The sequence below is a fragment of the Canis lupus genome, chromosome X, assembly GCF_011100685.1.
Source record: "Canis lupus familiaris isolate Mischka breed German Shepherd chromosome X, alternate assembly UU_Cfam_GSD_1.0, whole genome shotgun sequence".
Taxonomy (NCBI): Eukaryota; Metazoa; Chordata; class Mammalia; order Carnivora; family Canidae; genus Canis; species Canis lupus.
The window spans coordinates 4,426,979-4,438,910 of NC_049260.1; the positions used below are offsets into that span (position 1 = coordinate 4,426,979).

Genomic DNA, 11,932 nt, shown 5'->3' on the forward strand with positions numbered 1-11,932 from the left:
TCGCCATGGGATGATAATGGCCCCAACTCATGGTGCAGCTTATAGGGTTAAAGGAGTTCATACAAGAGCAGAACTGGCTCCGTGAAGTTGCATGTGGCACCCGAGGACGTCAGTGAGTGTTCTCTCTATTGGTTGCTGAATGATAACGAGGTGGCTCCATCACGGTCTCATTTGCTGGAGGGACGACTCAAAGGTTGGGATGATTTAGCCCAAGGATGGTGTGGCCATTCACCATCTGATGCCTGCTTGATTTGTCCCACAGAATCATCGATGGCCATGACCTGATGCCGCTACTTCAGGGGAAGACCCAGCACTCGGATCACGAGTTTCTCTTCCATTACTGCAACTTCTACTTAAATGCTGTGCGCTGGCATCCTCGGAACAGTGAGTAACACAGAGCTCTCCACGCTTCTAGTACATTCACAACCAATGCCTTGCAAGGAGATGAAGCGGCAAGTGGGCTTTGCTTTGTAAAGGCCGAGGGGTGCCTCCAAGGGTCACGGTGCTTTGTTTTGAGCTCCTCCTGGTCCTGTCTTTTCCTGTTCCTTCTGGTGCTGTTGCTGTCCAGGCACATCACCGGACCCTGGAAGTCCTTCCTGTCAGGCAGAGGAAGCTCCAGGTTGCAGCCTCCTTCCTTCGTGCCCTGCAGGCTGCCCAGCTTCACGCCCCTGGCACAGCCTCCTTCTCAATAATGACTTGGAGCCACAGCATCCTCCCCTGCTGTGTGCAGCATCCTCTGCCTGAAAGGATTTTCCCTCTTTTGCCTTTTGGGTCATGCTTAGCAGCTGATGAGCACCGCCAAGGTTCCCCTGAAACGTTCCCCTTGTGCCTGCTGTCTAGCGCTTTCTGCACTCCTGTAGCTTTGCGCTGTCCCGCAGAACAGCATCTAGGATGTGTGTGTGCCTTTCTCACCAAAGCCCAGAGGTGGCGGGGTCGTGGGCTAGAGTCAGACCTTCAAGCTCAGTTCAGACGCTTCCCTGTCCTCGTTTGTCTGAAAACAGGTGTTCTTTCTGTGGGGCACTCTGCCCCAAAGGGGAAAGAATTTGGGTTTTCCGATGCCAGTTTTGGAACTGTGTTTGTAACAGGTGTAAAGGGACAGATGCGAGCAAGCCATAATCCTAGGTATTAGGGATAGGCTCCAGAATTCTTTGTATTGGAACTTAGAAGTGCAGCGACATTGAGGTGACTAAGATGCACGGGAGCATGTGGAGCACCGTCTCCGCCAGCACTGTGTGTGCAGCAGGTGGATACGGAGCACGGATTTCCTTCTTCATCTTCAGCAGTGAAGGAGACCTCCCTGTCTCTCTGTCTCTCTGTCTCTGTCTCTCTCTCTGTCATGCTTTGGGTCTTGATCCTGGAGGCTACGCTCTGCTGGACCTCCCATCTGACGGTCATTGTTGAGCTCGGGGTGGCGATCGTACTGGGTTTCAACACCTCCCGCTCCCCACCCCACGCACCCCGCCAGTTTACCAAAGGCTTCTTTAAGGAGCAGCCTCTCTATTATGTTTCAAGTGCAAAATCACAACTCTTCCATTAGCCGCAGAAATCACAGCAGGTGTACCCTTCAGAGCTGCTCCTTCAAATCTGGGCGGCTTGCCCGCAGTGTTTTCTGGAAGATAAATAGGAGACAAGCACGGGTTTCGGATTCTGGACCTGGAAGCGTTCTATTTGCTGTATCTCATCAGTGTGTCTTGTAATTCCAAATGTCCGTAGGGACATGCTTTTTTTTTTTTTTTTTTTTCCAGATTAATTGACACAGTGAGGTCTGAGTCATCCAGAGAATGGGAAGCATCCCCCTTCATGCTTGTTTTTATATGGGGCCTGCTGGAAACGTCCAGAATGAGGTGTCTGTGACTCGTGCCTAGTGAAGGAAATGTGATTATCACGTCCTGAACCTCACAGAATTGCATTTCTGTAAAGCCACCCTCCACCCCTACCCCCACCCCACTGTACCCACTGCTGCCATCACCCCCACCACCACCCCATTCAGAGAAGATGGAAGGAACATATTGGATCAGGGGCTGGAGAGGCACACAAAAAGGAACAGAGAGAGAGAAAATAGGAGTACGTGAGAAAAGCAAGACCCAGATTCCCATAGTCTGCTGGCCCTTGGGTAAAATTTGCTTCTCAGACGCGCACACAAGTGACATTCCGTCCTGTGCGACTGTCGAACGTCTGCGGCCTTGACCCGGCAGCAGGAAAGGAGACAGGGCAGTATTTTGGGGCCTGGCTCAGGGGTCTCCACACCAGGGGTTTTACGGCTTATTATTGACTTGCCTCATTGTTGTCGCTGGAACTGGTTAGCAGTGCTCGTTGGCCAGCGCCCATGGTTTTGTGGCTGCTTATCCAATACTTCATCTATCCGTTTATTCCACAAATGTGTTTGAGTGCCTAGTAGGTGGCACCCTCCGTGCTAGGATGAGTGCCTGTCAGTGAGCAAAACACCACAAACGCCGTACCCAGTGGTCGCTTATGACCTAGACCATGATGCATGGGCCCAAGACTGGGAATGCGGAGGTGCGTGGGGAAGCGTGACTGTCATCCGTGTGGGGCTGCGTGTCAGCCAGTACTCGGGTGGGTGGGCTGCCTCATCGCAGACCTACTTTGAGAGGAGTTTGCCACTGATTGCTGTACTATGTGCAGGGACGTTGTCCATAATTTTTTTTAACGTAAATTCAGTGAGCCCACATATTCAGTTTGCGATGTAGCGTTCCTCGACTTGTCAGCTGTACACAACACCCATTGCTTGTCACGTCACGTGCCCTCCTTAATGCTTTTTTAAAAAAGATTTAATTTATTTATTCACGAGAGACACAGAGAGAGAGAGGCAGAAATTCAGGCAGAGGGAGAAGCAGGCTCCATGCAGGGAGCCCGACGTGGGACTCCATCCCGGGTCTCGAGGGCTGAACCACCCGGGCTGCCCTCCTTAATGCTCAAAGATAAGGAGCTTGCAGCCTGAGCTCACAATACTTTATTAGAGAAAAAAACAGAAATTTAGGGTCAGGATGTAGTCGCAGGGAGGCCGCCCCTGCTTGCTCAGGAATCTTCCCCATGTGCCGTTAAAATGTGGTTGACGTGACGGGAGTCCGCGGGCGCCGCAGATCCAGGCTGTGTTGCTCCGTGAGAGCAGCTGGCTCAGCAGCAGGTCACCGGCCCCAGGGAATTAGCACTGACCGCGAGTGTTCTCAGGGGTCCAATTACCGCTTGTTCTGATTAGTGGGAGGCCCGCGTCCCGCAATCCCAGCCTTATTAAACACTTACTTGTCCAAACACTGGGAGCTACAGTTCTGTTTCCGCCCTTCTGAAACACGAGATCCCTTTTCACTGTTAATCTGCAGTGTCTCCTCTATAATTTAATAATTCCGTGATTATAATAATTACCTACTTGCGTTGTCTCAGCAAGTTGAATGACATAATCTAATCAGGAGCTGATATCACCACTCCCATTACATTGTGGGAGAAATCACAAAAGCGTTATGATAGCCCGCATGAAGTGTGTCGCGTTTCGGTGGGAATCTTGAGCTTCAATGTACTGTGCAATGTGCGTTGGAAGCCTCGGCGTTACGTCGGGGCCGATGAGGCGGTGCTGTTAAAAATTCAGCGTGACGGCAGCTTGATTCTGGGGATAAAAATCTATCTTAGAAAGCAGGTGGATACTTGGCTCTAGGATTCCGTTACCGATTTTCAAGCCTGTGAACACAGCGTGTAAGATAAATGCTCGCGTTAAGGCGAGAGCCCCCAGCCCAGCGGGTCACGCGAAAATCCACGGCACGCGGCTATCGCCTGACGCTGAACCCAAGCCGCCTCACAAATCCGGCTATGTTTTCACTTCGACTTTGCTGGAAACTTTTCTACTGTGATTTAAAGAAAAAAAAAAAAAAGCATTAAAAAAAATTTAAAAATTTAAAAACTTAAAAAATTAAAAAAAACAAAACCAGAACAAAAAGCTGTAGGATAATAGAATTCATCGCAAAAAATGTATTCGTGTCCAACTTTTTCAAAGGTGCCTTCTTTGCGAAACAGGAGTTAAGGAAGGTTTATTCTTTGTTTGGTGACGTAATCTTGGCTATTATTAGAATTTCCGTGATGCATACGCAGATCTTTGTTAGCTCCTCTCTGTTCCCCGTGGCTGCGCGAGAGGTTAAATGAGGTTCCAAATAAAAAAAGCGGGGCGCCCAGGTGGCTCAGCGGTTGAGCATCTGCCTTTAGCTCAGGCTGTGACCCCAGAGCCCCGAGATCGAGTCTCACGTCGGGCTCCCTGCGTGGAGCCTGCTTCTCCCTCTGCCTGTGTCTCTGCCTCTCTCTCTCTCTCTCTGTGTCTCTCATGAATAAATAATAACTTAAAAAAAAAAAGACATCATTTACTGTAAAATTCCAGTTCCACGATTTTTAGCAAACGTGTGCAGCTCAGCACAGCCAATCGCAGTCCCAGTCGGGCATCAGGACATTTCCAGCTACCGCCCATCTGTGGTCGCTCCCCATCCTCACGACCAGGCTCATTTCATTCTTGAGTTGCTCCTTTTAGGTGTTCTCGGTTTAGAGAGCATAAGATGTTATCTGAGGCCTTAGCGTGTGGAAGACCATCGTGATGGCTGCGTGCATGCATGTGCATGAGTGTGCGTGCACTTTTAGCGTCTCTCCTGTTGCAGTTAGCAGGGAACCTCGGTCGTCCGGAAGGCCTTAGAGAGAAACACAGGCCGCAGGCTGAAAAGCTCAGAGAGCGGGAGGCAGCAGAGCTGGGAGCCCAGAATGAGTTGGTCCGAGGACGCTGTCCGGGAGGCCGCTGTGCCCCTCCAAGCCGCAGCGGTGGTCCCGGGCACAGAAAGTTCCTTGTCCTCTTGTCTGCACAGCATCCCTGAGACTTCGGGGGTTGGGGAAAAGGAAGAGGAAGGAGAGAGACTGAGACAGAGAGAGACATGCAAGGAGGGGGCAGATTGTGAGCACCCAAGGCAACGCACGGGCACCCGCAGGTGTGCCACGGAGCACTGCTTGAGCACTGCTTCCTCGCAGCCCCGCTTCGTGCATGCCCCGCTCTGCGTGTGTGAGCCCTGGGCCTCCTGTCCCGCGGGGCGCTCGGTGACACCAGGGCCTGGCACCCCGCCCGCGGCCACACCTACCCCCCCCTCCCCGTGCTGACGTGTCCCCAGCCCGCCAACCTGTGTCCTTGTGAACCGCAGGCACGTCCGTCTGGAAGGCGTTCTTCTTCACGCCCAAGTTCAGCCCCGAGGGCGCCAACGGCTGCTTCTCCACGCACGTGTGCTTCTGCCACGGGCACTTCGTCAGCCGCCATCACCCGCCGCTGCTCTTCGATGTTGCCAAGGACCCCGGGGAGAGGACCCCGCTGTCGCCGGCGACCGAGCCCCGGTTCCGCGAGATCCTCGCAGTCATGCAGCAGGCGGCCGACCGCCACGCCGAGACCCTGCAGGCCGTCCCCAATCAGTTGTCGCTGGGCAACGTTCTCTGGAAGCCGTGGCTTCAGATGTGTTGCTCGTCCTCCGGCCTCTTCCTGCCAGTGTGACCGGGAAAACCAGGCCAAGGGCGCGAGCCGCTAGCGGTGCAGGCGGGGACACGACGCAGGCCCGGAGCCCGCCTCGCCTGCTGCATTGCACACGTGCACGGGGCACGTGGGGGGGGGGGGGCACCGGGCAAAGCCGGCCCTGTGGGCATCTCAGACTGGGAGCCTGTGTCCCTCTTACCGCCCCAATGGTCCATCGAGAGCCCCCCGGTGACCCCAGGGGACAAACGACCGGTAAGACACACAGGGTCAAAGCCACACTTGGGGCTTCCGTGGCCCAAATTCGTGGAGGCCTGTAAACGTGATACGAGAGGCTCGGCGGGCACGGGCGGCTCCAGGGCACACGGATCGGAAGGGGCGCCGGGTACCCCCCGTGCACCACTCCGCAGATGCGCGTGAGCCGCGGGCTGACGTGCCATCGTATCAGCGTGTGACGCGGTGCCCGCCACCACGATCCCCGGCACGCCAGCGGGAGCGCAAACGGCGCTCAAGAGCATTTGCTAGATCTTAACGTCTGCAGCTGATGACGAGTAAAGGAGCATCTTCTTCGCCAACGGCAGAGGACGCTACGTCGCGCGTTGGGTGGGAAGGCAGTTCTGGCCCGTGTCGTTGAGGACGCACACGGAAAGCTCGGCGGGAGACGTGCATTGCTGCAAACGCACTTTAATTCTTCCCTCGAGACGCCACAGGGATTTAGACCATAAAATAGAAGCTTTCTGCAACTTAGGCAAAAGCAAGCGATTCACCTGTAGTTTTTTTTTGTGCAGCAGACTTTGTGAAGTCCTCCGGGAACTACGAACTCCTGAGACCAATCTCCCCCGAGCACATTTCCGTCTCAGAACATACTACATTTGGGTTTTCCGGGTTTTTTGTTTTTTTTTTTTTTTTAGGGGTGGGGGATGGATGTTGTCAGAGAAAGGCTGCCCCGGGCCTGGGAATGCTGCAGCCCGAGGGATCCCTCCCCACGCGGAGCAGAGAGTGACCTGGTGGGGAGACCCGTCACCCGCCCCCCACGACGCGTGTCGTTCCTGCAGGATGTGCCGATGGCAGCGCAGCAGCTCATGCGGACACTTGTAGGCCGAGGCCACGGGACACCGCGCCCTGCGTCCTCGCCGACACGTACCGTTTTACGTGTGCTTGTGGTGGCATCAGGGGGTGCAGCCCCGGACCCGCCCAGGATGCACCGAGCTGAGCCGAGGCTGCTCCTGTCACTCGCCGACACGGCTCAGCGCCCAGCGGCAGCGTCTGGATCCCTTCCGGGGCCCGCGCGGACGGCCCAGTGCTGCCTGTCTTGCTGCGTGTGTGCACGTCCCGAGCTGGCCCGCTGCTCTCTGGGTTGCAGGACACGGCCAGGCCCGCGTGGCCGCGTGCAGGGAAGGCGCGTGCTCCGGCGTGTCCCCCGCAGGCGACCTCGGGGACCCAGCAGGGCGACTTCACGCCTTCCATCCTTGTTCCCGCTCTCATCAAACCTGCAAGTGCTATTTCTGCACGCCCCCCACCCCTGGACGCGGCTGCAAGCACACAGAAGCCTCCCTTTCCACGTGCGTGTCTCCAGAAATCGCGCCGAGTGCGTCCTGTGGCTTCAGGAGCCGCGGGAGAGCGAGCCGGCGAGCCCGAGCCCGTCGCGGGTGAGGCCGCTGACTCTTGCTACACAGGAACCATTGCAAACCACTCTTACAACCTTGGGTTTGAAGCGGATCGTGTTCGCTCGACGTTTAGCGCACTCAGTGCGGCTGGACTTTCGGACAACGTGGCAGGGTGGGGAGCGTGTGCTGGGGACTAGGTAAACGGAGGCGCTTTGACACGTCACACGGAGGTATATTATATCGACAGTCGTTCAGCGTGTACAATGGCAGCTGCAAACGAAGGACACTTACACCTCTAGAAATAAAATCAGCTTTAAAATATTTGCCTCCGGGGGCGCCTGCGGGGCTCAGTCAGTACAGCGTCTGCCTTCAGCTCCGATCATGACCCCGGGGTCCTGGGATCGAGTCCCGCATCGGGCTCGCTCCTCAAGCGGGGAACCTGCTTCTCCCTCTGCGTCTGCCCCTCGCCCCGCTCGTGCGCGCTGTCCCTCTCACGTACATAAATAAAATCTTAAAAAGTGTATTTGCCTGCAAAGAACTGAGATGACTGTTTTGAATCAGGGTATTTGGAAATCACGTTTATTCGTAATAAGCAAAACTCCTAGGTCTTCCGAAAGTCTCGCCTGGGACGCACGGCAGGAAATTTGAATTCTTTTGTTCAGAAGACACGCAGCCAACCTTCTTCATGACCCAGTTGGCTTAGCGATGTTGTATTTTTGCAAAGCTGTGCCAGGCTGCTTGTTTTCAAAACGTCTCACGGGTGCTACCTCCTGGGTTATACGTCCAAACTTTAGTACGTTGTGAAGCTTTGAACAAATTCTTTTAAAAGGAAGCCTGTGGAGTCGCAGCATGTGACAAGCCAAGCAAACGGGCGCGTGTGCACAGGCATCATTTTCCGGGGCCGGTAACGCGGCGTGGGAAAGCAGAACCGCGGCCCACGTCGTCCCGGATTCAAGGAAGGGGAGCAGACGTCAGGACGCCGTGGGACGTACAGACAAGGGTGGAGAAGAGATGCGGGCAAGGTACCTGGTCCACGTCTGCAAAACGCTGTCTGCAACGTGACGCCCCGATACGGGTTTCTCAAAACCTTGTTCTAAAGTCCACGCAAAGCTAAAATAAAACTTGCATTGGCGACAAAACGTGTGCTGGTGCTTTGTGCTTTGCCGAGTGACTCATTTCAGCAACTCATTTGCCGAGTGACTCATTTCAGCAATGTTGGGACCGTGAGATGCTCAGGGCTGCTCACAAAGGTCCCTGCATGTCACCTCTTCTTGTGGAGGGTTTGCTGTGCTAGGAGAGGAGGGCTACAGGGTTCAGCTCGGCAAATACCGATTGCATCCCTAAGCGTCAGGCGGGCTTTAGGAGCAAGGTTTAAATTTTGTGGGTTTGTAAGATTTTATTTATTTACTCAATGAGAGACACAGAGAGAGGCTCCATGCAGGGAGCCCGACGTGGGACTCGATCCTGGGTCTCCAGGATCACGCCCTGGGCCGAAGGCGGCGTTAAACCGCTGAGCCACCCAGGCTGCCCAAAGTCCAAATTCCGAAACAGAAAATGTCGACCTCTCTGGTCTGGACTTGAGGCTGGATTCCTTTGCAAAACCCAAGCAGAAAAAAAAAAAAAAAAAAAAAACAAGGAGAGTCCCAGTAAACCCGAGCCGCGGAAACAAGGTCAAGGGAGAGGTGCAGCAACAGTGGGCACTAGGGGGGGTGCACATGTGACCCAACGCCTCTGCACAAACCCTACAGTAGGTGCTGAGGGCGAGGTCCGTGTGCACCGAGCGCCCCCCCCCCCGCCCCCCCAGCAGCCCTGGAACCACGAACTTCTGTCCTGCCAGCGCCTCCTCCAGTGGACCGTCACGTAATCCCATAGGCGCTTTGTTTCACGGGCTCTCAGTAAAGCAGTCGTCGTATTTGCCAATACTTAACAGCGACAAATAGTATGTCAGAGGAGCCTTTTCAATTAGGGAAATGTCAGCTTCTCCTCATTAGGATCCTAGAACAGGTGTTCGATATTCCTTGAAACGTACCCACCTGTTCATGCAGAGGAAACATTGTGCACAGGGCGATGGATCCATCCTTTTTTTTTTTTTTTTTTTTTTTTTTTAAGAAGAAAACCACACTGGAGACCCTCAGATGTTTCTCCTAAAAGTGCTTCTACTCATGAGGTTCAAGTGTTCTGAATGGCTTTGCAGGGTCGCGCTGTGTATGTTACTCGGCAGACACATCACATCTTCGTAGAGGCGGATTGCACAAGGCCTAGATATGCTTTACCCAATAAGCAAACTGTCGCTGTCGTATTAAATTCTAGGACATAAAAATTGGCCTCACTGGGGCACCCGGGTAGCTTAGCGGTTGAGCATCCACTTTTGGCTCAGGACGTGATCCTGGGGTCCCAGAATCGAGTCCCACATCGGGCTCCCTGCAGGGAGCCTGCTTCTCCCTCTGCCTGTGTCTCTGCCTCTCTCTCTCTGTGTGTGTGTGTGTCTCTCATGAATAAATAAGTAAAATCTTTTAAAATAAAATTAAATAAATAAATGAATGAATAAATAAATAATAAAATCTTCCAAAAATAAAAATTGGCTTCATCGATCACGTGAGAGTCTCGGGTTACAAACTATATTGTCTACGGTGGTGTTTTTCTGAAGGCAAAAATGTCCAGTGAATGTATTTTTATGACTATACACTTTGAGTTGACTATCAAACCGGATTTGATAGTCTGGATTTACTGTCTGGATTTAATTACGGGGTCAACATTGACGTAAAGTGGCGTATTTACAAAGGTATGGCGTGCTTCCTCGTGGGCAGGGTCTCTTTGGGGCCCAAACTTTCTCCTGGAGCAAATGGAGGGTTTTTCATGAATGCGTACCAGGCAGGGAGGCATTTCCCACTGCTCTCATTGTCATGTTGGGACTATGAGATGCTCAGGGCTGCTCACAAAGGTCCCTGCATGTCACCTCTTCTTGTGGCCGCCGAATGCAGAACATGCAGGTAAGGAGGACTCGCAGAAGACCCTGAGGAATGAGAATGGGGTTGGTTACAAGAGCCTGGACCCCTGAGCCATGCACATCACCACCTGGGAGCAGCCACGGAGGGCTGGCTGTGTGGCCGCCCGGTGATCGCCACCTGACCAAGATCCAAACTTTGCTCTTCTGAGCCACTGAGATTCAGAGCTTGTTCATCTCGTAGCAGCTGGACCGACGACCTTGACTGATCCAGTAGGTTGGCCCCTCTGTATAAGCGTGACATGTCGTGATAGCTCTTTGGATTGCAAACGATTTGTTCTGATTGGTGCTGCTTTAAAAGGAAGCTGCATGCGTTAATTCTTGTGTGTCTGTGTTGTTCTTTTATATTTTCATTTTCATGTTTTTGTTGTTGCGACACTTAACCTGAGAGCTAGATTTTTAAGTGTGCGATGCACACTGGTAACCGCAGACACCACACTACACAGCATACCTGCAAGATTCACGTGACGTAACTGGCAATATAAACCCGTTGGTTTGCAACCCCCTCTCTTTCTTTTCCCCCAGACCCTAGCCACCAGCATTCCGCTGTTTGCTTCTGTAAGGTAGACTATTTTAGATGCCTCCTGTGGATGGAATTTTGCAGTATTTGTCCTCTTGTGATGGACGTCATTCACGTAACATAGCATCCCTAAGGTTCAACGTGTTGTTGAACGTTGCGGGATTCTGTCCCTTTTTAAGATTGAAGGATGGTGGCTGCTATCTGGAAAAACAAAAACAACGCAGGCGTTGACAAGGACGTAGGGAAAAGGGAACCCTCATGCACTGGGGAAGTGCAAAATGGTGCAGCCACTGGGGAAAACATTATGCAGGGTCCTCAACAAATTAAAACCAGAATTACCATGCAACCCAGCAATCCCACTTCTAGATGTTCATCCAGAAGAACTGCAGTCAGGATCTTGAAGACATCTGTGCTCTCCTGTGTTCGTCGCAGCACTGGTCACAATGGCCAAGATGTGGAAACGACATAAGTGGGTGGATGGTGGACAAAGGAAATGTGGTCCGTGCATTAATTCCTTGAATTTTTCCTACGATGCGAAGATGCCGATCAGGTAAACCTCAGCACTGACGTTGGCCAGCAATTGGCGGGGGCCCAGAATTGAGGATAAATGATCCCACTGTAGAGGGAGCGAGTGAGTGGGCAACGTCAACTACGTTGCTCAAGCAACACATCGATGATGCCTTCCACGCCGACCTCCTTCCTCCAAGTGGAATCGTAAATTGTGCTTCGTTGGCTGGATGAGGATGGCAGATTTCAAAGTATGTTGCACATATTGAGGGCTGATGGTCTGTATAAAAGCACATTTTTCCAAAGAACATATTTTTATAAAATATTCTTTGAAATCCCTATAAATTCTGTAACCTTCGAAATCCTTAAAAATGCATTTCCTGGGCATACGTAAATGCGCTCTTGGTGACTGGGGTGCGTTAGTTTTGTTGATCAGATTGTAGTCTTAGAGATCAAAAGACAACGTAATGCCTTAAAGCCAACTTCTTTCAGCACGCTTTGAAATAACACCGCATAACTCCTGTTTAATATTTACAATTAATTCATGGGATTCATGCTTTTTGTGCTTTTCTTTAAAAGGCAGGGTGGAACACGTTCTGTTACTGGCAAGCCGCAGGACGCTCTACAGCAAGATCTGAAAGTTGCCTCTCAGGTTGAAGGCAACATGCGACGGGGTTGGGAGAAGTCAGCGTTTCAGATAATTCAAGAAAGGACACGTGTGGCGTTGTGTCAGACAAGGGAGATGCACGAGGTGTGGAACCGCTGGGCGAGAGGGGGATCGGGCAGGCCATCTGTTGGAG

At 52.6% G+C, this 11,932-nt stretch overlaps 1 protein-coding gene across 1 annotated transcript in view; it reads left to right on the forward strand.

Annotated features, from left to right (window-relative positions):
* The window catches only part of STS (steroid sulfatase), a 128,586-nt gene extending 120,346 nt beyond the window's left edge, over positions 1-8,240 (forward strand). The window contains 3 exon segments of the mRNA XM_038586766.1: positions 263-384; positions 5,178-5,503; positions 5,505-8,240. Of these exon segments, the coding sequence (XP_038442694.1) occupies positions 263-384; positions 5,178-5,503; positions 5,505-5,552 (496 nt within the window). The 3' untranslated portion in view covers positions 5,553-8,240.
* Positions 8,241-11,932: the final 3,692 nt, after the last annotated feature.